The sequence below is a fragment of the Bubalus kerabau genome, chromosome 18 (assembly GCF_029407905.1).
Source record: "Bubalus kerabau isolate K-KA32 ecotype Philippines breed swamp buffalo chromosome 18, PCC_UOA_SB_1v2, whole genome shotgun sequence".
In the NCBI taxonomy this organism is placed as follows: Eukaryota; Metazoa; Chordata; class Mammalia; order Artiodactyla; family Bovidae; genus Bubalus; species Bubalus kerabau.
In genome coordinates this window covers 58294449-58320034 of record NC_073641.1, presented here as the reverse complement: position 1 = coordinate 58320034, position 25586 = coordinate 58294449, and the positions used below count along the sequence as shown (strand labels likewise).

Genomic DNA, 25586 nt, shown 5'->3' with positions numbered 1-25586 from the left:
GCAGTAGAGGCAGACATTAGCATTTCAGACGCTCTTTTATTATGTTCTTTAAATCTTTAGGGACTTCTACTCCGAGGAACAAGAGGATCTCAAGAAAATGAGTCTTACCAGGTTTCTCCAGGCAGATTGCAAAATATCAGCAAGTTCACGCTTGCATGAAATAAGCACAGGATGTTCAACAAATGACCATTCAGTTCCCGTAACTTCTCCCAGTTCCGTCCTTGTGTACCAGCCAGTTTATAATCCAGCTTAGAAAGATGCTGATCCTTTTGCCCATTCTTTAAAGGTTGGTATAAAGCACAGGGCGAGAAAAAGCCCCGGAACTATAGCATATACTCTTCCAAAGGGAACTTCTTTGACATCACAAATTCAAACAAAAGAACACCCCCCCTCACCATTTCCCAGAGCGACCTAATAAGACAAATGATTTTTTTTTCCTATAAAAGAGGAATTCCATAAACAAAATACATTGCATCACCAATGCCTTATCCATGTGGTTAAGTCTTTTGTTTTTACACAGCAACAGCAGTTCAGACTTGCATATACAATCAAAATCAGCACATACCCATTTGCTTAGAAACTAAACACTTCTGCTGCTCAGGGAAACCTGAGGAAAACGGCAAAAAACCTGTTTTCCTCAGGCTTGAAAAATTCTTCCATACAAAAATTTCAGAACTGCAATCATCGTGAAACTTTTAAACAGCGCAAATAAAGAGAAAAAAACCCTACCTTGGGTCTCTCTTGCCCCCTTCAGCTTTTGTCCACTGTAAACGGCTGCATCTTTAGCAGTCCGGGCTGCAAGCATCTGAGCCCGCAGACACAAAAACGGGCTTTCTTCAGCTCGCTGCTGTTCGCAGTCTTTTATGTGGTGTCTTGGGCCCTGCTTGTTCAATTCCTGATTTTACTGAAAGAAGTCCAGCCTGGCGAGGCTGGGGCAGGAGAGCAACTGCCCGAGACACTTTCGACCGTAGAAGCAAACGAACCACCTTCTACGCGCCAACACGTGTGTGGAGACATTAGGAAGGTCCAAAAAGTTTGACTTTTCAAAGATGATTAGTATTAAAAAGAAAAAAAAAATGTCCCGGGACAAAACGCCACAATTTAGTGGTGACCTTGGAAACTCCACCCTGAGAACAGCAGCCCTCCCTTGAGCCCCACTTCATTTATGGCTATTTATCCTGGTCTTTGCATTTGGCTCCTGAATAGTTGCCATGACAACTCAGTAAACAGGATTCAAGTGACCACTGAGGGGTTTAGTGGGATTGTTTTGTTTAGGGAGAAGAATGGTAGCTTTAAGGCTTCCCCTACTAACATTTCCTGAAAAGGTAGAGCTGTCTTTTCTTAGACTGTGGTTAGGTGATGGTCTCAAAAATCACAGATACAGGCGATGAGGCGACAGGAGTCGCAGTCAGAACGACAGGAAGAGTTCTGGAAAGTTACTGCTTCCAAGGGGGCTTTGTCCAGTATGGATGCAGAGAAAGTATCATCTCAAAAGGCTGTAAGACTCAGTGAATGTGGGGCGGAGTCAGTCTGATAATCCAGACAGTTCTAAAAAAAACCCTGGCTCCTGGGTTCTCCTTTGCTCTCCCTGTGTCTCCATTTTTTTCATTTCGTCTCTCTTCAATAAAGCAGTGGCTCAGTGGTAAAGACCCGCCTGCAATGCAGGAGATGTGGGTTCGATCCCTGGGTCAGGAGATCCCCTGGAGAAGGAAATGGCAACCCACTCCAGTATGGAGAATCCCACGGACAGAGGAACCTAGGGGGCTACAGACCATGGGGGAGCAAAAGAGTCAGATACAACTGAGTGACTCAACAACTATAAAGCAATATCAATCAGACTGTGAACCACAGAAACTTCATTCTCAATCTTCATCACGTGGCTAGGCAATCGAAACTATCCTATTTTTATAAAATATTATTTGCTCACCAGGTTGTAAACAGATGATGAACATTAATATTTTGACACATCACGATAGTACGCCTTTGTCAAAACTCAAAGAATCTACAACACAGTGAACTTTAATGATAATTTTCGATTTCAATAATAATGTATCAATATTGGTTCACTAATGGTAACAAATGTACACTAACGTAAGAAGTGCCTAACAGGAGAAATTGTGTGTCTGTCTCTGTGTTGGAGGGGAGAGTAATAATGGGAACTCTTTGTACGCTATGCTCAAATTTTCTGTAAATTTTAAAATATTCTAAAAAATAAGGTTTATTCATTCTTTATTTTCAATTGGAGTATGTTGGTGCTCAATCATGTCCAACTCTCTGTGACCCCAGAGTCCACAGGCTCCTCTGTCCATGGGATTCTCCAGGCAAGAATATTGCTTCTCCGAGGGATCTTTCTGAGCTAGGAATCAAACACAGGTCTCCCGCATTGCAAGCAGATTCTTTACTGTCTGACCCACTAGGGAAACCCCAAGTTTCAACCAGAGGGTAACTGCCTTACAATATTGTGTTGGCTTCTGCCACACATCAGCGTCAATCAGCCACAGGTGTACGTATGTCCCTGCCCTCTTGGACTTCGCCCCACCCTCCCCACCCACCCCTCTAGGTTGTCACAGAGCACCCCACTGAGCTCCCTGTGTTAAAGAGCCATTTCCTATTAGCTGTCTATTTTACATATGATAATGTATATGTATACGTTTCAATGTTACTCTCCCAACTCCTCCCACCCTCTCCTTCCCCCTGCTGTGTCCAAAAACCTGTTCTCTATGTCTGTGTCTCTATTCCTGCCCTGCAAATAGGTTCATCAGTACCATTTTCCTTGATTCCATATATTTGGGTTAATATACGATATTTGTTTTTCTCTTTCTGACGTACTTCCCTCTGTATAACAGGCTCTAGGTTCACCCATCTCACTACAACTGACTAAAATGTGTTCCTTTAAAAAAAAAAAAAGAAATTAAAATGTTCATCCATAACCATGTCAAAGGCTAAACGGAAAAAAAAAAAAAAAAGATTAAGAAGCTAGTTACACAACAATCTTCCAAAAGTATTCTATTTAAAACTAAACTCCAAAAGGAGGAGGTCTGGACATAGTCTGAGATTTTCCGTGATTCAGCTTAAACTGGGAGTTAAACTTGTGAGGATGAAAGGAGCATATTTTTCACCCCACACATGAAATGCAACTACAGACTGTTAGACACTGAAGTGTAGCTGTTTCATGTCCCTGTTACCTCATTTAATACTCACAGCTGCTCTCGTAAGTGAGGCTTCCCTGGTGGCCCAGATAGTCAAGAATCTGCCTGCAAAGTGGGAGACCTGGGTTCCATCCCTGGGTTGGGAAGATCCCCTGGAGAAGGGAATGGCAATCCACTCCAGTATTCTTGCCTGGAGGATCCCACGGACAGAGGAGCCTGGCGGGCTCAGCAGGCACCTTCAGTACGCACACTTGGGAGAGTAGGCAACAACCCCAAGGCCATATGACTGCTTGGTGAGAAGAGGCTGGACGGACCGGGCACACACACCTCTGACTTGTATGAATTCCACTCCAGTGCTTTAGGGGCCTTGCACCTGGGCGGCTGTGCAATCTCCTTCCCAAAAGGGTGGGTCCTCAGGGTTTCAGAACTCCCCAGACCCAGGGCACCTTGCACCCCGTGTCTCAGCAGCAGTGAGCAGAGCCGCCTGTGCCCTTGGTGCGGCGCATGAATGAATGACCTAAGTCACTCACGTTCCATGGGTGACCCGGGAGCACGCAGAGGGCAGCTGGGGACATGTGGGGCAGTGGTCAGAGCAGCCGTGGGAAAACAGCTGCACTGAAAAGAACTGGAAAATCAAAGGCGTGAAAGACACAAGCAGAGTTAGGAATAAGGCGAAGCCATATCAAACCCAGCTGTCCTCAAGAGCCTAGAGATACTGCAGTCTGATGTAGGGATGTGTGACGGAAAAATTCTAAGATAACATTTCTTGCAGGCGGCTGGTTACTAGACTAGGAAAAATGTATACTTATTCAGAGCTTAAAATATTTGACATACTCATACAAATAAATATTTGCCATTTTACTTTCATCTCAAGTGACTGGATAAAAATCAGCATATGGAAGATAAAGAAGTGCAGATTTCATTCAGTAGGAATGAAGACCTTTCTCATAAATAGTAAGGGCATAAAAAGAAAGAAAAGATAACAGGGTCCCTTTAGAGGTAAACAAAGAGTAAATTATCCATTCCTGAGGATTAGATTAGGAAGAGGGAGGCGGATCCTTTGGTGTATCATTTAAAGGGGACAAACAGATCATATTTCATCAATTCTTTATGCAAATGTTCCTTTCTCCGTACGCCTGAATGTGTCCACGGCTTGCTGACATCTGAACAGCCATCATGATGCAATTCCATACCCGCATGTGCATGGATTTCATTACAGCTTTTCATTGTCTTTGAAAATCACAGGCACTATTGGAACTACTTGCACTGAGTCCAGCTGGCCATTAAATGTAGCCTAAATATTCCTCTTTAGAGTCATCAAAGAAATGGAAAGTCATTTTATCTGCAGAAAGGCCTGGAAACGGAGCGACAAGGTGTAACTCTTACCAGCAGAGCAAGGATCTGTGATGGACAAACGACCTCCATTTCATTGACCATTTCAACGACCCCCCTTGCAAAGCAAAAAGCAAGTGTCTGGAGACAGGACAGCATGGTGCTCTAGCTAAGTGGCTTAGGAACAGCTTCTGCTTTTACAGTGATGTATAAAATAATGGTGCCTTTACAACCATGGGAATCTGAGTCAATAAAATACGGTAATAGATAATGTTTGAACTGGATGATGTATAATTCTAGAAAGTGAAAAGTGAGAGTCTCTCAGTTGTGTCCGACTCTTTGCAACCCCATGGACTATAGAATCCATGGAATTTTCCAGGCCAGAATACTGGAGTGGGTAGCCTTTCCCTTCTCCAGGGCATCTCCCTAACCCAGGGATTCCACACTGCAGGTGGATTCTTTACCAGCTGAGCCACAAGGGAAGCCCACATTCTAGAAAGTTCAATCAAAATGCTAAAATATAGCATTTAGCCTTTCAGGTTCAATCTTGTTATCCAGCAGGTTTGTACACCCAAACCTCCTCGCCAAATCCTGGCAGAGAACACATTCCCTAGGGGAATCCCACTTAAGGATTTGAATGTCTGTGTATGAAGCAGCAAGGCCAACTCTCAATATTTGTGAATGAGTCTCCTGCGCTGTGATTGGCTCTTTCCAAAGGGCTCCAGATCCTAGGGGTGGGGGACACTGCATCTGAGAAGGGGTCATCTGGGAGAGAGAAAGATAGCATATTAACACAGAAAGGCTGAATCACAGTAAGAACATCACTGTAATACTGACTTACTGGTTTATCCCCAGGGTAACTTCCGACTGCAGAAATCAAAGATGATCCAGCAAAAAACAGACCAGAAATAACCAAACTAGAATGAAACCTACAGCAGTAAGGATTAAAGATGGTGCATAAGTCTATCTCTGGCAAAGTCAAGTATTCACACACCATGAGCATAATCATGGTGTCCTTTGACAAGCAATTCAATTCAACATTTACTGAGCACACATGAGGGCCTGGATGTAGACTGGGCTACACAGCAGCATGCAAAGATGAAAGACACAGCCAGCAAAGCTGTACATGGTCAAGATCTTCTGTATTTATGGAATACCTTATTCAGAAAATAAGCCAGCCAGGGCTTCCCTGGTGGCTCAGATGGTAAAGAATCTGCCTGCAATGCAGGAGACTCGGGTTCGATCCCTGGGTCAGGAGGATTCCCTGGAGAAAGGAATGACTACCCACTCCAGTATTCTTGCCTGGAGAATTAATTCCATGGACGGATGAGCCTGGTGGGCTATAGTCCAGAGTCGGACACGACTGAGCGACTAGCTCACTCACTCACTCACTCAGAAAACAGCACTGGGGTAGAGAAACCAATGCCTAAAAAGGAATGTAAAGGGTCACTGGAATAAACTCAGAAAGGCCCATGAGAAACAAGATGAGTAAAATGAGAGGGGAAAAGATCTAGAAAGAATAAGACAGGACAAAACAGTCAAGGTAGGAAATGCACTATAATAGTATCAGAACTTTCTAATATGCGGACTCTGTTAAAACAAACAAAAAACCTAACGAAAAACATAGCAGGCAGCACCCCTGGGGGCCACACAAACACGATTCCCTGGGACTAAATGTGCCGGATTCATGAAGCCATTCATCAAATCACCATGCCTCTGGAAACAAAAGGCTCCCATTTCCGTAACACTAACATGGCACTCTCAGTTCGTGTGTGGTCCTGAGTGTTGTCTTAAAGAGGGACCTGGGCCGGTGTCAATAGCGGCTGCATGAAGAGAGGGACACAGGTCAGCAGGACTCACTTAAGGGGAAAAACTGGCCTCCCCTGGGTCTCTAGAAGACGACTTCGGTGTGAGACGGTTGGGCCATCCTCGTATCTCGGAGCCTGGAGACGGTGCTTTAAGACAAGGCCATCACAGCGGGGCCGGCCCTGTGTGTCCAGCTCCACTGTCCTTCTGGATGTTCTATTTTCCAGCAAACATGGCTGCACTCCAACTCACAGACTGCAGGGCTTCCCTCCTGGGACGCCTGGTCCAGGGCTCCCCTTGGCGTGGACACCCCTCTTCCCTTAGAAAAACCTGACTCCACGTAGCCACCTCTGCTACAAGCTTCCCCTCAGAGGCCCCCAGCGTCAGGGCCATTCAGTTGACCCATATCCTGCCTTTTTAGAGCAGACCTGATAGAATCTTTGAGGGTATGGTTATGCGGAGTTAAAACTTAAGGTGACCCTGCAGGAATCAAAGATGCTTCTGCCTAGAACCCAAGAGCTCCTCACATCAAAAGACACAAGGAAGAGTGAGGAAAGCCAGGCAGATCCTTCACATTTCCTTTTAAGCTTTGGCTTCTCTACCCCAGTGCTATTTTCTGAATAAGTGAGTGAGTGAGTTGCTTATGGCATCTGACTCGGCGACCCCATGGACTGCAGCCCACCAGGCTCCACCGTCCTGTGAATTCTCCAGGCGAGAACACGCCCTGCTGCTCCTGTAGCAAGTGGGCCTCGCACTCAGGGCTGGGAAGTGCAGAGAACCAGTTCTCACACCCGGGAAGTCTCTCCTGATATTTATCCGTCTGTCCCCTTCTTTAATTCTGAACTGAGGAATGTTAATAATGGACTTTTCTGACTAAAAATTATTTGCTGAAACAACAAGCAAGGAGAGAAGGCAGAGATCACAGGCCACAGGACACCCTGGGGGAGAAATTCTGAGGAGGCAAAGCAGGTTTTCTCCGGTAACGATATCTTCTGGGGTTGGTCTGGACACATCTGGCCAGAAACTACTACTGCCTAAGCAAATCACAAAGGTCCGTATAGTCAAAGCCAAGGTGTTTCCAGTGGTCAGGTATGGATGTGAGAGCTGGACTATAAAGAAAGCTGAGCACCAAAGAATTGATGCTTTTGAACTGCGGTGTTGGAGAAGACTCTTGAGAGTCCCTTGGACTGCAAGGAGATCCAACTAATCCATCCTAAAGGAGATCAATCCTGAATATTCATTGGAAGGACTGATGCTGAAGCTGAAACTCCAATACTTTGGTCACCTGATGTGAAGAACTGACTCATTGGAAGAGACCCTGATGCTGGGAAAGATTGAGGGCAGGAGAAGGGGATGACAGAGGATAAAATGGTTGGATGGCATCACCAGCTCAATGGACAGGAGTTTGAGCAAGCTCTGGGAGTTGGTGATGGACAGGGAAGCCTGGTGTGCTGCAGTCTGTGGGGTCGCAAAGAATCGGACACGACTGAGCAACTGAACAACAACAAGCAAATCACAATAGGAAAAAGCTACAGGGTCACATCACCAATTGAAAACCGTCTGATGGAGAAGCCTGCCCTCTGTAAACTGAAGATTGTAAGCTGACAGGAGGACTGCACTCCCCAGTGTCTTCTGAGGCAAAGACTTGGCTGCAGGCCAGCCCCTATCAAGAGGTATGCCTTTATTTTCTTCATAACTTAGTGCCAGGAGGACTTCCCAGTGACGCTAGTGAAGTGTCTTCTATACAATACCCAAGGTTCGCTCCAATCCAGCTTCTGTTTCTATTTCTGTTTTGTATTTCAAATGGTTCACAACAAAGGCCCACAGACTATATAGCCGAACTGACAGAACTGTTTCAGCAAGTCAGTTATAGTCTCCCCACTTACACCAGCTTTTCAAAGCAAAATACACTGGGCTTCGCAGGTGGCTCAGTGATAAAGAATCTGCTTGCGATGCAGGTGATGTAGGTTCGCTCCCTGGGTCGGGAAGATCCCCTGGAGGAGGAAATGGCAGCCCACTCCAGCATTCTGGCCTGGGAGATCCCATGCACAGGGGAGCCTGGCGGGCACAGTCCACAGAGTTGCAAAGAGGCGGACACGACTGAGCACAGACACATAGGACTTTTTCACACCAGTTTTTTCAAAGCACAACGTAAAAATCCCCAATAATGAAAACCCATAATATTCCCCAAAGAGGATTAGACGCTTCAGGCCAAGTCTCCACCCTGAGTGTCACGCTCTTGCCAAGGAGAGGACGCAGCCTGTGACACAGGCCTGGAGCGCATGAGCCGTGTGTGCGCACGCTCGCTGGGCCACCACGGGAGCCTTGGATGTGTTGCACAGGCGCCTAAAGCAGCTCTTCAGGCAGCTCCCCCGCTTTTCTGAGGCCACGGACTTCACAGCCATTGTTCTCATCCCCTTTCGGGTCACAGAATCGCCAAAAGGAATCTCTAGAAGCTGCCAAAACCCATGATCTAAATTCCTGAATGATGTACAAAAGACCTCCATATACATACATTTTTAAATACATCCCCAGGACTTCTCTGGTGGTCAAGTGGTTAGGACTCCACGCTTCCACTGCAGGGAGGACAGGTGCCACCCCTGGTCAGGGAACGAAGATCCCTCATGCCAGGTGATATGGCCAAAAAATAATACATCCTCTCAAGGCCCCCTGATGAATGTCTGACTTGAGAAAGGTATGAGATGAAGCCTGGAAATACACACTCCCCACATCAGGGGAAAGACAAGCAAGATTTTCCCTGTGACATTCCTAGAAGCATTCATCTTCGGACAAAAGTCCTAAGAAACTACAAACGAGGGTTGTTTACATACATTTCCTATATCATCACCAGTAACACTCCAATATTTCCAATGGAACTAAACAAATGCTAAGCGAGTCATAATTTACCTTTCCCATAGTCTAATTAGTCCCTTCACACTTGGTATCACACCTACATCTTAGGCCTCAAACAAGTCAGTTCTCCTGTCTGACTTGCTGGATGCCTTTAAAATGGTACCGAGATGTGTTTTCAAAGTCTTTGACAGTCCTATCCATCTCCTGGTGGGTTATTAATTAGTGCCTGCCATAGGTCAGGAGGTAGGAAGGGCTGTGAGCCAAGAAAATAGAAACAGAAGCTGGATTGGCTCTTTTTTTTTTTTTTTAATGCAAACACTAAAGCAATTAGACACAACCAAATCCCAGTAAGGAAAACTAAACATCAAAAAGAGGCAGTTTCTTCAACATTCCGAATGAAGTGCTTTCAAACAGGCCTAATTTCAAAAGTCATTACAATTTAAAGAAAAAAACTAACTCCATGCCATCCAAGAAGGAAAACAAAAACACGGAGGACCAAGGTTTTAAAGTTAAAATTTCTATCCTTAAAAATAAGGCCTGGCAAGGCCGGCTCCCCTCATTTCATTGAATCTAAGATGCCAACGGCTGTAAAACTGCACAATTACTACATCACTAAGAAGAGAGAAAAAGTTCCCAATTAAACTATGGTTTGCCAAAAAAGCTGTACATTTTATCTCAATACCCATGGCCTTAAATTTGGGACAAACATGCAGGTTCAAACTACAGTATTGTTGGGACTTCCCTGGTGGTCCAGTGGGTAAGATTCTGTGCTCCTGGCGCAGGGGGCCTGGGTTCAGTCCCTGCTTAGGTAACTAGATCCCTGCACACCTGCCTCCACTGAGAGTCTGCATGCCTCAATGAATATCCTGTGAGCTGCAACCAAGACAAAGAACAGCCAAGCAACTATTTTTTAAAAGATATATAAAAAACCAAATTATGGCACTATTAATGTTATCCTTCTTGTAAAAAGAGGAAAGAAACACTGGCAGAGGTTAACAGCTCCTGTAAGTGTAGACGTAAACACAAAGCTCCTCTATCCATCATGTAGATACCGCCAATTAGGGTTTTAGAAACTGTGAAAGTCGTTCAGTCGTGTCCGACTCTTTGCAACCCCATGGACTATACAGTCCATGGAATTCTCCAGGCCAGAATACTGGAGTGGATAGCCTTTCCCTTCTCCAGGGGATCTTCCCAACCCAGAGATTGAACCCAGGTCTCCCGCACTTGAGGCGGATTCTTTACCTAGCTGAGCCACAAGGGAAGCTTTATAAAGCACAGCTACTACTGCTGCTGCTAAGTCGCTTCAGTCGTGTGTGACTCTGTGCAACCCCATAGACGGCAGTCCACCAGGCTCCCCCGTCCCTGGGATTCTCCAGGCAAGAGCACTGGAGTGGGTTGCCATTTCCTTCTCCAATGCATGAAAGTGAAAAGTGAAAATGAAGTCGCTCAGTTGTGTCCAACTCTTAGCGACTCCGTGGACTGCAGCCTTCCTGGCTCCTCCATTCATGGGATTTTCAGGCAAGAGTATTGGAGTGGGTTGCCATTGCCTTCTCCATAAGGCACAGCAAAGGGCTATAAACCAGCTGACATGGGACATGGTTATGTTTAACTTTTCTGTTGAGCATAGTTGATTAACAATGCTATATTAGTTTCAGGTGTACAGCAAGGTGATTCAGTTAATACACATACATATATCTACTCTTTTTCAAATTCTTTTCCCATTTAGGTGATTACAGAACATTCAGCAGACTTCCCTGGGCTATACAAAAGGTCCTTCATGGAACACTGTTATGTTTTAGCTATTACCTTTCAACATTCTGTCCAAAAAAAACCTATGTATTGTTAAGCTACTGTTATTTTGTGATAACCTAAAAAATTTTATTAAAAATTTGAAAAACAAAAAGATGAGCTACTAATTCAACTGCCAGGCCTGATGGACTGTAAGTCATCACAGATCTACAGAACCTCAATCTCAGTCACTTTAGGCCACACAAATGACAAATTCTCCCCATCACACCTCAGAGTAACAAACCAAACAGATTATAATCTCCCCTTGTTGAGGTTTTGCTTCCTAGAAGACAGAATTCAGAATTGTGGTTCTTATAAAAAACACCTTAAACTCTAAAGAAGAAATTACTGTAGTATTAAGCCAGAGATAACTGGAAAACAAAAGATCCACACCACCAAAGTTATGGACACCAGCATTAGGGAGCATAAGACAAGTCTTGTGGGAAACAGTCGAGGTCAGATTCCTTATCTGAGTCCTTATGAGGATGGCATCTAGTTCCCCACGAGGGGCCTTGACATTATTATTTTGTTGAGGGATTTCCTTTCTTCACAGGACTAAGAGCAGATGTTTGCCAAATCAAGATCATGTCAATTCTTTAACAGCATTTGAAGGCAAGTTACCCATTTAGCCTTAGACAGAACAGCTGTTTTCACCTAATACTAAATTTTCTTAATTGAAGACAAAAGGAGATGGAGGTGGCAGAGGACGAGATGGTTAGATAGTATCACCGACTCAATGAACATGAATTTAAGCAAATTCCAGAGACAATGAAGGACAGGGGAGCCTGGCTGCTGCAGTCCATGGGGTTGTAAAGAGTTGAACACGATTTAATGACCAAACAACAACAAATTTTCTTTTCTTTCTTCAGATAGATTCTCTGTATAAAACTCACACTGTTTCTGATCAGGGCATGGCATTAAAAATCTAAAACCGAGAGCCGAGACACTAAAACTTTTGATGACAGGAGTCCTCTAATTAGTTACAACTAAAGTCCCTGAAATCCATTATTTACCACATAGAACACAGACTCTGTCATGTTTAACAATAAAGCAAAAGAAAAAAAAAATGAAAAAGAAATCTATCGAAACAAAAAACACACCAATCATTTCTTCCAAAAGGTACATATCACATTCTGGAGCTTGCCCAAGAATCTGAAAGCAATGTTAAAGGAAAAATGTGAAGGTTTTGCAGTATTTCCTTTTAAACTAGGTTTCTCTAAAGTGTAATGGCATCATTCAAAAGCAAACAGGTCCAAAAGACAAAGGGATTTTTTTCCCACTGAATGTTATAATAATGTCATATCCATCTCCAACCATCTATAAGGAAAGAACTTTGGAGAAACCAAATCAGCAAGTAGCCATGCCAGAAAGCAGTAGCCTTAAATAAGACAGTCTCAGGGGAGAACTGTCGTAAATCTTACCTTCTGCATGTTTGGCTTGATACAGCGAACAAAGAAAGGATTAGAGGCGCTTAGCGTTGCCATTAAGGAATGCAGGGAGTCCTATGAGAAAGAAAAAAGTATAGGTTGATTTGGTCTCTTTTTATGTCTTTAAACTTCTCAGCACCCTAGGCACTCATCAGAAACAAGAAAAAGAAAACAAACCTGAGGAATAATAGTGATTTTATTTTTAATCATGTCACTCTAATAAAAGTATTATAGTTGTCATAGAAACTATTTCACATATGCAAAACTCATTTGTTACTTCTTTGATACTGGAGTGGGTAGCCAGTCCCTTCTCCAGGAGATCTTGCTGACTGACCCAGGGATCAAACCTGGGTTTCCTGCATTGCAGGCAGGTTCTTTACCATCTGAGCCACCAGGGAAGCCCCTTTGATTTTTAATCATGTTATTCTAATAAAATAAAAGTATTATAATTATCATAGAAATTATTCCACATATGCAAACATTTATTACTTCTTTGATATAGTACCATTTAAAAAATACTATTCTGTTAACCAGCAAAAAAATAAAAAACAAAAATAAAAAAATACCCTGGGATATTTCAATATTTATACAGAAAACCTGAGAAGTATCACCTCTCCTTTGGAGTTGTTCCTCCTCATTAATTATTTCCACGGAAATGACAGCTTCCACAAGTATCTCACTGGTCTTTGAACCACAATCTTTCAATCACCAGGCAGATCAATCTCCTGTAATACTGCTGTCTTTTCTTTAAAACATTTTTTTTTAATTGTGAAGAATTTTTAACATTTACCAAAGCAGACAGAGCATGTAAGGAGTACCCGTCATCAGCTTCAACTCCTGGCTAATCTCATCTCATCCCTGCTCTGTACATACCACACCCACTTCTAGCAGAAAAACAAATCCCAGACATTGTGCTATTTCATCCTTTAACATTTCAGTATGTATTACCAAAGGCTAAATACTTTAAAATGTACAGAGGTAACCGCAATATGATTCCTGAAAAGAATTAACACACATTTCTCACTATCAAGATGAAAAGGTACAATGAGTTCAGGATTCATTTTTAAATACTCAACTGTCTCAAATTTCATAATTTTTAAATGGTTTATTCTTTGAAATCAGAATGCAAATAATTAGACCCATACGGGGGAGCCTGGCGGGCTGCCGTCATGGGGTCGCACAGAGTCGGACACGACGGAAGCGCCTTAGCAGCAGCAGCGGCAGCAGCGCAGTTGGTTGGTATGTCTTTTCAGTCTATTTTAATCGGTTGGTTTTCCCTCAGTCTCTATTTGTCCGTTTCTTTCTTCTTATAATTTTGCTGTTGAATAAACTGGGGTGTCCACTACATTGACTAGTTACTTCTGTGCTCAGAAAGCCTTAGGATTTCTCACAGATGACGGAATGTCCTGGTATTCACGGCCCCTCATACTCTGGTACCCATTTATCATCATACAAGGAGTCCAGTCCCCTGGGAACAGGACTCATTCCTGACTTGGGACCTTGCCTCCTGCCTTTGTCTCTACCTCTGCCCATTCTCTTCCATTGCCTGATTCCCAGTTCAATTTAAGTCACCAACATGGCAAAGTCTTCCAAGACAACTCCAGGCAACACTGACTTAGAAAAAGACGACGTAATGACCCCACTGGATGAATAAGAGCCTAGGGTTTAGAGTCAGATAGACTCAAGTTCCGTTCAAATCCTAGCTTCAGTCCTCAAAGGGACTGAGCAAGCCTCCAGTTCTCTAAACCTCAGCCTCATCTGTAAAATGGGGACAATAATACATACTTCTAAGATGATGAGCCAAGTGAACAAGACAGCATATATAAAGGGATTAGCCCCATGACTGTAACATAAGAGCATATAATAAATGGCAGCTGTGATTATTAAGCTATTATTAAATTACATCCTATCCGCCTCACACCTGCCAGTACTGTCAGCAATGGGACTGTGGGTCGAACTGATCCCCAAACACATCAAACAACAAACCTCACACAGCACCCCCCATCTCCACGGCACCCAACTGAGCAGCTACATGAAAGAGAGTCTCCCAGAGGGCAAACTTAACAAAGGTCTGATGACTGACAAGCCTCCATTCCCCCTCATTTAAGGATGTGGGAGTAAAACAGGACAATTAAATTAGAGGAATGGCCTTCTTGTGCTGTGCCTCTAAACTCTCTAAAAGGCTTACATATTTATGATGCAGATAAGAAAGTTCCTTATTTTCCCTGAATTCTGGACATCTGGACAAGGTGACTGACACTGATCTTATTTAATCATGCACTTGGTTACTCTTCCTAGTTATGATACTGTAAATCTACTGAGTAAAATTTTTTTAAAAATCCAGACACAGGAAGAAATATACTTTATATGCACCTGAGCCTTTAAATACAAATCAAAGCAATCCCAAATAACCAAACAGTCCTTAAGAAGAATGACTATTTCACAAACTTAGAGTAAGTAGTTATTTATCTTTAATAAGACAAAAAAAAACCTTTTTAAAAAAAATCTGGCTCAGGGAACAAAAGTATATTTTTCTTCCTAAAATCCTGTTTTAACAGGATGATAGAAAACAAGTAAACCCTTTCATAGACCTCATAGATGCTCATTCTGATTTTCAGTTCCTAAAGTCACAATAAAGATGGCTCCATCCAGACCAGCAGCATAAACTAACCTTGAACTGCGAGCTGACCGTGGGCCGCCGGTGTTTGCTTCCGCATTTCAAGGTATCCTGATTATTGCGGCTGGAAACGTGTTCGAAGAGGTCGTAGATGAAGTCGAATCTGCGTGAGCAGAGAGCAGGAGGGCCATGAGGGGTGCACACCCAATTATTAGGCGCTCGATCACTATAATTATAATGCAGGTTCCCACTGAAAATAACACACCAAGGCCTGCAAGAGCTAAGACAGCGTTCCAAGATTTCACACCCACCACCGCCCAGGAGCTTCAGGCACTGAAAGCAGATGTGGCCGCTTCGGAGTGCTGGAGTCTTGCCGGGGAGAAGAAGACGGGTGAAAATGACCCACGTGACCAGCCACTCCGGAGCTGAGCTTTGCAGCCCAGCGGAAGGGAAGCGTTTGTCTTGTGCAACTTGGCGTGGTGAAGATGCAGTCAGTTAACAGGTGGAAGGGCATCAGGCTGGAGTGAGACCGACCTGGGTTCAATCCTGCCGTCCCCTCTTCCTAGCTGTATGACTCGGACATGATGCTGGTCTCTCTCCACACCTGTTTTCTCACTTGGAAATGGGAGTCATTTGAGGATGTATCCTAGGAAGCTGGGGTAAGGATGAAATGAGGAATGGAGGCAGAAGGCTGTGTGACGCCTGGCTCATTCTAAGTGTTGATGATCACTGTTATTAAAAAGTTCTGGAAAATCTATTGCCACTACTGATAAAGTAGAGGACTTCTCAGGAGCTTTTTTTTTTTTTAATTTGTATTTCTGGCTGCACTAGGTCTTCGTTGGCATGAGGTCTTTTCTCTAGCTGCGGCGAGCAGGGGCTGCTCTCCAGTTACTGCGTGTGGGCTTCTTGTTGCGGTGGCTTCTCCTGTGGACCACGGGCTCTGGGGCACATGGGCTTTAGTAATCGCAGCACTCAAGCTCAGTTCAGTCGTTCAGTCGTGTCTGACTCTTTGCAACCCCATGAACCACAGCACGCCAGGCCTCCCTGTCCATCACCAATTTCCGGAGTCCACCCAAACCCATGTCCACTGAGTCGGTGATGCCATCCAACCATCTCATCCTCTGTCGTCCCCTTCTCCTCCTGCCCTCAGGCTCAGCAGTGGCGGTTTGTTGGCCCTAGAGCTTGCGAGCTTCAGTGGTCGTGGTGTGCTGGTCCAGCAGTTGTGGCTCGAGGGTTCTAGCGCAGGGCTCAACTGCTCCAAGGCAGGTGGAATCTTTCCAGACCAGGGATTGAACCCGTGTCCCCAGCACTGGCTGGCGGATTCTTATCCACCGCACCACTAAGGAAATCCTCAGGACCTTTATGATCTTCTTTGAATGGAAGATGTTCTGGGCTATAAAAACCAGGGGTCAGGGGTGTAGGGGGTAATGGCTTTGCTAGAACCAGGAGAAAGACTCTGGCTTTCACACCCCATCAAGGGGACAATGTCAGTGCTTCCCTCATCACTTTACACTCTGTTCAACTCTCTCGCTTTCATCCTAAGGTGATATTTCATTCATTCTCGCTCTTTGAAGTCTCTGTACTTTGAGCGCTTTGGAGAAAAGCCTTGGGTGTCATTAAAATGTCCCACTGGATGAAGAAATAGCAACCCATGGACAGAGGAGCCTGGTGGGCTACAGTCCATGGGGTCACAAAGAGTTGGACGTGACTGAAGAGACGGAGTGCAAAATGTCACAGATGCCAAAGGCAAAAGAGAGCAGAGAGGCAAAGACACGAAGCCCCTCCATCTGCAGAGAGAAACCTGGGCTAAAACAATGCTCTTGCCTTTAATTTCACTTAATGTTATGATAGCGGCAACCAGTGGAAGGCCATCTTGCTGGCCTCCAAGCCTCGGCCCTTCTCATAACCAAATGTTCCATTTAACCTCAAGATCCCGCTTTTACTTAAATGGATCGATTTAAATTTCCTTTGAGACAGAGGTAATCTGCTATGGTTAAAACATCATCATTTTTACAGGTCTGAAAAAGTACCTAAAAACAAAAATAGCCGACAAGGTTGTAATTAGGGAATCTTCATAGGGGAGGGTTAAGACGCATTGAAAGATCAGCCACTTCCACCCTAGGTTTCTAAGCTGACACTTAAGATAGGTTCTCTTCACCCCGGTTCACAGCTATTTAAGCGACAGGGTAGCCACCTGGGACTTTCATTTCTAAAAGTATTACAGCTTTTTTACTGATTGTGCTACTTTCCTTCCTAGGATATTGAAAATTTGTGTAAGAGATTCATACTGGATCTTAGACACATATTGATGACTTTAAGGGCTATTTTCCCCTCTTTCTCTCTGACAAAGCCTCCTAAAAGCAGGAAGCCTCCTGGTTTAATATATACAAACAAATGAATTCATCATCAAAACTTTTCAGCATATTTTCCTTAATTACTGATTTAATGGTGTGAATTTACAATTCATGAAAGAATAAATGAATGGGTAATTGTAGCTGAATACTTGTTTATTTCTCTTGATAACCCTTACACTAACTAGAGACAGAAGGTCCTACAAGACCTGAGGCTGACATCAATTTAACGCATAGCTCTAAGCTTGCTATGAAGAAACTACGTCATGCTGGTTAAAATCTTAGATTCTTGAACCAAGCAGAACAGATCAAATCTAGTTGAAGAATCCTGGGCAAGTCACTTCACCACACCACGCTTAATCTCCTCACCTGCATAACAGGATGAATAAAAGTATCTAATCTATGGGTTGGGTGTTCCAACGCCACCTCATTAAATGGTAGCCACTACCACTAAGGCCATTTATATATCTCTCAGGTCACTTTATTAATCAAATATTGCCCAGGGAAGAACACACTACATCAAGTTGCCCCCATATTAATTTTTTCTATGTGAATTAAAAGCATCTGCACAGACATCACTCTGACATCTCAGAAAAGAGACCAACGCACCGGCTTTCTCTCAGAAGGTTGAGAAGATCGTCCCTGAAGGTATCCCTGTTCTTCTCCAAGATGCCCCGCACGTCATACTGAACCTGGTTTGCAAAAACAAATGAGAAAAGGAAGAACTGATTAAAAGAATCATTTCAGGTCATAAGCATCCCCTTTAAAAGCTGGACCCATCGTTCAATATATTTATGATTGATTTCTGAAATTACTATTCTCTAAATACCAAATGGGCAAATATCAGCCGGGATCTTGATTAAGAAGTTACCTGCCTAAGGGTGTGGGGAACCTTCCTACACTGTTGGTTGGATTGGTTCAGCCACTATAGAAAACAGTATGGAGGGTCCTCAAAAAAATGAAAAACAGAGTTGCCATATGGTCAAGTCATCCCCTTCCTGAGCATCTATCCGGACAAAACTCTAATTCAAAAAGACACAGGCACCCCTGTGTTCATAGCAGCACTATTTACAATAGTCGAGACATGGGAACAACCTAAATGCCCGGCGACAGATGAATGGATAAAGATGTAGTAGATGTATACACAGGGGTATACTACTCAGCCACAAAAAGAACAAAATGCCATTGCAGCAGCATGGATGGACCCAGAGATCACCATACTAAGTGAAGTAAGTCAGGAAGACAAATATCATGTATCACTTATACGTGGAATCAAAACATGACACAAGTGAACTTATCTAAGAAGCAGAAACAGACTCACAGAGAGAACACACCCGCGGCTGCCAAGGGGGAGAGGGGTGCGGGAGTCTGGGGTCCGCAGAGGAAAACGGTTACGTATTGAATGGATAATCAGGGTCCTACTGTACAGGGTAGGGAACTATATTCATTATCCTGGGACAAACCATAATGGGAAAAGAATATATATGTGTGTGTGACTGCATCACTTGGCTGTACAGCAGAAATTAACACCACACTGTAAATCAATCACACTTCGAGCATACAAATTCAAACAGGAGTTACCTCTCCAGCATAGTGTTTCACTCCAAAATTGTTGACTGCAACTCTGGGCTTCACGTAAAAGTGGTTATTCTAAAAAAAAAAAAAAAAAAAGTAAATGCCTAATTTCACTCACTGATTTCCTGACAGTATAACTACAACTGCCAGTGAAAACAATTTCAAAATCCACGACATATAAGAGCTTTAGGCCATATTATGTGATGCACTTCATCAAAATCATGCAACTCTGGTCTGTGTCATTACAGTAGGTTAAAAAGGTTAAATTTTATACTCAAAGTAAACGTGGGCATGTTCTGCCAAGTAGCCTCAAATCCATGCCTTTGGCTTATTTCTATTTAGTTCTGGCAGAGCAAAGCTTCCGTTTGAGAGAGAAAAAAAAAAAAATTCAATGTGAGAGGCACCGTGGGGCCAACAGCCCCTAAATCTGTCCTCCATCATCTTAATCCACAGATGAGCTACCCAGACACAATGAGGAGTTGGCAGGTGTGGACATACAGCATGCTGATTGTGCAACTTCTCCAATAAGGTGCTATCAGTGGCTTGAGGAAAATGGCTTTCTTCATTGATAAGGGCTAGGAGACCAAGTTTCTAGAAGAAAAGGTTAAATGTGAATTAAACATTGAATTTTTGCCTCTGTGTATTTTTACAGCTCCTTTCCTCTCTACTCTCTATCAAGTGGCAAAAAGGGCATAGTTTCTCAGATTGAAAAATTCAGAATGATACACTATAAAGAACTCCAAACTCTTTCCATACTGCAAACACTGAACCCCCTGTAATCTGGTGACCAGGATGTTTACAATTGGCCAATCCACTACTGGGATGGCAAAGTTTTTGATGCTGACTTAAAATCTCTGGGAAGCCAATCTGCTCACTGTTGACTCTTAAAATATCGACTTCAATGAGACAATGGGCTTGAAGCAGCCAAGTCCTTAAATTCAACCTTGCACAGTTACATGTATGCTTCCAAACGGTCCATTGTGTTCTAAACAGTCACATCTTTCACGTGCGTGTTCCTACAAGCTCTTTTGTTCCCGTAAATATGAATCAGCCCAGCTGGACACCCTTGGGACTGCGATAATTCTTCAACAGTGCGTTACCTTCTCAATCAAGTCCAGGCATTCTCCATTGTCTATCCAGTCAATATCTTCCCACACTAAGCCTTCTCTGTGCAAAGATTAAAAAGGTCCAGGTTGTAGTAAAATATCACTTCAAAACTATCCAACGTAGGGACTCATTTTCTTAGACATTTTGAAACGCAATTCAATGAGTGCTTACCTACTATATTCCAGTTGTTCTAAAGAAAAGATATGCTTGTTGAAATATTCCTGAAGTTTCTCGTTTGCATAGTTTATATTGAACTGCTCAAAGTGATTCACCTAAGGGGGGAAACAATCCAACAAGAGTCTTTAGCACTCTCGCTCTTACATAAAAAGGTAAAGAAAAGGCCAACTAAAATCTGCAGAGAAAACAGCAGTGTTTGTTTCACGAGCTCTGCTTAGGAGGATCCCACTCATTGGTAGCACACCTCAAAGTTTTCAAATCCAAAGATGTCCAAGATGCCAATAGACTTGAAGTCATCTTTGCCTTTGATCCTGCTGTTGATCTTCTTGATCACCCACTCGAAGCAGCGTGCGTAAAGTGCCATGGCCAAGGAGTCCCTGCTGTCTGCTGCCTGAGGGGAGAGGAGACAGAGACGCGATTTGCCTGATGACTGCAGGGAACCCGGATGGGCACGTCTATCCGTGCTGCACTCAGGAGCCACTCACTCTACATCCATGCAGGCTGTGTCAAGTGAATCAATACCATCCAGGAAAACACAGCTGTCTAAAGAAAGGGAAACCTGAAGCTTGCTTATTTGCAGCAAGATTCACCTTGAAGCATCAGGCTTTCAAATTCAGCTTTACATATTGAGTTATAAGAAGGAATCGGAACCAATATATACAGCTCTAAATTTGATCAGATTTATGCCAATAAGTGGGCTTTCCAGGTGGCTCAGTGGTAAAGAATCTGCCTGCCAATGCAGGAGACTAGGGTTCGATCCCTGGGTTGGGAAGATCCCCTGGAGAAGGAAATGGCAACCCACTCCAATGTTCTTGCCTGGAGAATCCCATGGACAGAAGAGCCTGGTGAGCTACAGTTCATGGGGTTGCAAGAGAGTGGGAAATGACTTAGTGACTAAATAACAACAACGACATGACATTAATTAAGACTTGACTTCACTCATTATCATCTTCTCATATTTTACTTTATGTACACACAAGTTTTCTTCATGGTATGGTTAGCATTTTTACTTATCCAATCCAGAAACAGCTATTAGATGGGCTAGTGCATGTAACTGGCTCAAGGCAGTTGCAGAGACAAAAATAAATCATACAACACACTGTTGCTTTGCTTTCATTATTAATAATAATAATTTATTAATTATAATAAAAACACCAATTAATAATAATAATTATTACAGCTGTTTATTTAACTCTACTCTGCATCAGTCACTAAGTTTCAGTTCAGTTCAGTAGCTCAGTTCTGTCCAAATCTTTGTGACCACATGGACCGCAGCACGCCAGGCTTCCCTGTCCATCACCAACTCCCTGAGCTTGCTCAAACTCACGTCCACTGAGTCGGCAATGCCACTAAGTTTTTAGCATTTATATATTTTTTACTATCATCCTTATACATGGCAACCCACCCCAGCATACTTGTCTGGAGAATTCCATGGACAGAGGAGCCTGGCAGGCTCCCGTCCTTGGGGTCACAAAGAGTCAGACATGACTGAATGATACTACTTTCACATCCTTGTCTTGGGGCTTCTCTGGTGGCTCAAAAACTAAAGAATCTGCCCGCAATTTGGGACACCCAGGTTTGATCTCTGGGTAGGGAGATCCTCTGGAGAAGGGAATGGCTACCCACTCCAGTATTCTTGCCTGGAAAATTCCATGCACAGAGGAGCCTGGTGGACTACAGTCCATAGGTTCACAAGGAGTCGGACATGACTGAGCAACTAACCCTTTATTTTCATCCTTGTCTTACAGAAGAGGAAACTGAGGCACAGTGAATAAATTCCCCAAGACCAGAATATAATAAGCTGAAGACTCAGGACTCAGACTCAGGAAATCTCCCCCAGTCCTCTTAAAGATTCTGCTATGCTGTCTCTAAGATGACCACTGAACCACTTTGTCTATCCCCTCAACGTGGATGTCTTATTTTGATCCTGAGCCAAAAGCATTCAAATGGATCATTACAGTTACTTATTCGAATCAAAGCCATGGATCTGCAGACCCAGAGGCATCTTTAGAAGTTGCTCTGAGGGCCACACACGTACCTGCTGAACATTGAGAGGTGTAAGGATCTCCTCCCCCCGGAGGAACATGGACCTCTGGGTCAAGGCGTCTGTGAGCTGCGCCGGGTCCAGCCCAAGTAACTCTGCAGACCTGCCTAAGGCTGGGGAGGAAGGACAAGGTGAAAATGGATGCACAACCCCAAGAAGGGACAGCCCATGAGACCCCAAATGGGTGCAAAGCCAGTGCCACAAAGCGACACAGCAAAACAGAGAATATTCCTAAGCCCCTCGGGCAGGACCTAGAGGACACATGTTCTGCTGGCAGGCTTTTCACTCCCTTAATGTGTCTTAGGTTTACAGCAAACGACCTGGTACTTGGAACAAGTACGGTCCAGAGACCCCCCACTGGCAGCCTCCCCAAGATCCTGTCAGAGGTTTGCAAGGTCCATGACTATTTCAGTAATAAGACTAGCTTTTTTTTTTTTTTAGTGATAAACTCTGTTATTTGCTTTTTCTCCCTCATTCCCTCACAAGTATACAGAAGAATATTCCAGAGGCTACATGACATGGGTAGCTCAAGAAGCTGAAGGCAGAAGTAGAAGCCAGCTGTCCTTCATTACATCAGATATTTCAAACATTTACAAAATCATTAGACAATGTCAGTCGTTATTGACTTGTTCTTTTTTGTTTTGGAAGATGGCCTTTCAAATAAAATACTATTTATTTTACTATATGCAAGGGGTTGGTTACGGTTATTTTAAAGTGAATCTATTATTTTTAACTATCTCCGCTTTTATTTCTAAAGGGCTTCCCTGGTGACTCAGATGGTAAAGAATCACCCTGCAATGCAGGAGACCTGGGTTTGATCCTGGGTCAGGAAGACCCCCTGGAGAAGGGAATGGCAACCCACTCCAGTTTTAACTGCCTCTGTTTTCATTTCTAAAGCAGTAAACATCAACAGGTATGATCCATGGGAAGGAGAACTACAGGCCTCTATCCCTGGGCAACTCGAGGGCCACTTTGAACTTACGCTCATCCATTTCCCAGCCTCCATGCCCTCATCCACTGCATCCATCAGAAAAGTTTAAAGAATAAATCACTCCAGGAAAATGACAACTGACATTGTTACATGTATGTTAACTCACTTAGTCTTAAGACATCTCCGCTGTGCACTTTACTTTACAGTGAGAAGTCATGAGTGTTGAAGGGATAAGTAACCCAAGGAAACAGCTTGGGGCAGAGCCGGGCTACGAACCAGTCATCCTGGCTTAAAAACTAACAGTCTTAACCATCCCACTATGGCAGCCCTCAGTAGCCAGGAATTAACTACAACACTACACGCCTGACTCAAGACATTCTTCCTACATCAAATTCTTGTTGCCCCTATTTCCTCTTATTGGGCTCACTTTCCTTCTTTCTTAGCAGAAAATGAGAACACAGCCAGCATTCCACGCAGTAATCACTTGTTTGCGAGGCTTTGACCCTTTATTAGCTGACCTTTCACATCAAACTTCTGTAGCACTTATTCTAGGGCTCAAAATATTTTTTTGTCAAAGGCCAGACAGGAAATATTTGAGATCTACATTTCTTATGAGGCAAAAGCCAAGGAAGTGAAGCAGGGAGAAGCAACCTTACCCGTTTTGAAGGAAACTTGCGCCCCACCAGCAGTGATAAATTCTATGTTCCCGAGATGTAATATACCAGCAAGCAACCTCAACACTTCCCGAACTTCTTCCTTGCTAAACTGCATGACCTCCATAGCCATCTGGAAGGAAACAAGGTTAGTTTTTCATGTTTTTTCATACTAAAAAAAAATGAAAATGGTCACTACTCAATAAAGTTACTAAGTACAAGGCAAGAAAGCAAGAAATATTGGGGTGGCCAAAAATTTCATTGGGGATTTTCCATTAGATACTGCAGGAAAAAAACGAACACATTTTTTGGTCAATCCATTTTATATGACAAACACTTTAAATGGGTACACATAAAAGAAAAGCAAGACATTAGGAAAGAATTGTACAATACTTAAGTGATAACCCAATCAATAAGATAAAAAAAAATAAATATCTGCTTTACACACAAGACTCCTGTTTATGCCAGAAAAGAATTACTCCAGAGAGTCATAGTAATGATAGTGACAAAGAAATACTTCTGTGTGTATCAAAATGTAATGGAACATTTTTTATTTTCTTACACATAAAAAATAGGGGGCATGGGGTGGGGAGGGAGGTGGGAGGGAGGTTCAGGTTGGGGGAACACAACTGCACCCGTGGCTGATTCATGTCTATGTATGGCAAAAACCATCACAATATTATAAAGTAATTATCCTCCAATTAAAATTAATTAATTTTAAAAAAAAGAAAAGAAAATGTCAGGGGTGGGGGATACTTCATGAGACTCCTCCAGTATTAATTTGGGGACTTGTCTTAACAGTCAAAAGAAGCAGGGACCCTGATAAGTAGAATGAAATTCTCCATCAGGGGTTCTACAAATAGAAGAAACTTCTGCTCCTTTTGTAAAAGATGCTGATGGAAAAACTGAACGGATCTAGATTTGTCTTCCCTGACAGTCATCACACTGCTATTCTCCATTTCTCCAAAGGATTTTTAAGGTCTTATTTTGGCCTCTGGATACTAAATAGAAGTTAACACAATGCTGATTTGAAAAAAAATAAAATAAAAAAGAACAAGCACCAACAGGGGCTTTGTTCCACAGAAAGTTTCTAAACTGAAGCCAGGCATCTTCTGAATCAGACCAAAGATTTGCTCATTATCTCTGAGGATTTAGGAGCCATGTTCTTGTCAGGAAAAGAGCCAGCTACCCTCTCCCACTCCTACTCTACACATACGCACACGGATGCACGCACGCACACACACGTGCAGAACAGAGGGCGGAACTGCTGGCAATATGGATGCAAAGAACCTACAAAGAGAACTCAGACCCGTGATCACTACAGTGACCACTGGAACGGGAAGGAGGAAGCCACACAGCACTGTGAAGCCACAGAAGCTGCAAGCGGAAGCGACTGGAGATTTTAAAATAGGAAAAGTAATTTCTTTACGAGGAAAGGAAAAAAAAGCCAGAAACAAAGGGCAAAAACAATAAACAGGAAAACAAAATTAAAAGAAAAAACTGCATAAGCCAAGGAACCAACAGCTATATTAAGAGACACATGATGCAGTAAAATAAAATAGGCACCTTTTGTAAGAGGAAATGCTTTTCCTTCCTAGAAATCCAACACATGCATATTGAAGAAAATGAGATAACTTCTATTAAATTAACAAAAATTTTTCTGAATAAGAAAGTGGGAGGAAGTGGGGTATTTATGCAGGGCTCACCGCTGGTAGTGTAAGTCAGTATAAAGATTATGGGTCAGCGTTGGGCTGGACCACCTAGGTACATAACCTT

At 43.3% G+C, this 25586-nt stretch overlaps 1 protein-coding gene across 6 annotated transcripts in view; it reads right to left on the bottom strand.

Moving 5' to 3' along the window:
* MYO10 (myosin X) overlaps positions 1–25586 on the bottom strand; it is a 258499-nt gene that overhangs the window by 75602 nt on the left and 157311 nt on the right. For all 6 annotated transcript variants that reach the window (XM_055554772.1, XM_055554774.1, XM_055554773.1 and 3 more), the window contains 10 exons: positions 23814–23943; positions 22221–22339; positions 20427–20573; positions 20177–20277; positions 19999–20065; positions 19397–19489; positions 18905–18973; positions 17933–18015; positions 15027–15135; positions 12350–12430 (listed from right to left, as the gene is read on the bottom strand). In XM_055554772.1, coding sequence (XP_055410747.1) covers positions 12350–12430; positions 15027–15135; positions 17933–18015; positions 18905–18973; positions 19397–19489; positions 19999–20065; positions 20177–20277; positions 20427–20573; positions 22221–22339; positions 23814–23943 — 999 coding nt within the window. The remainder of the gene's footprint in view (positions 1–12349; positions 12431–15026; positions 15136–17932; positions 18016–18904; positions 18974–19396; positions 19490–19998; positions 20066–20176; positions 20278–20426; positions 20574–22220; positions 22340–23813; positions 23944–25586) is intronic.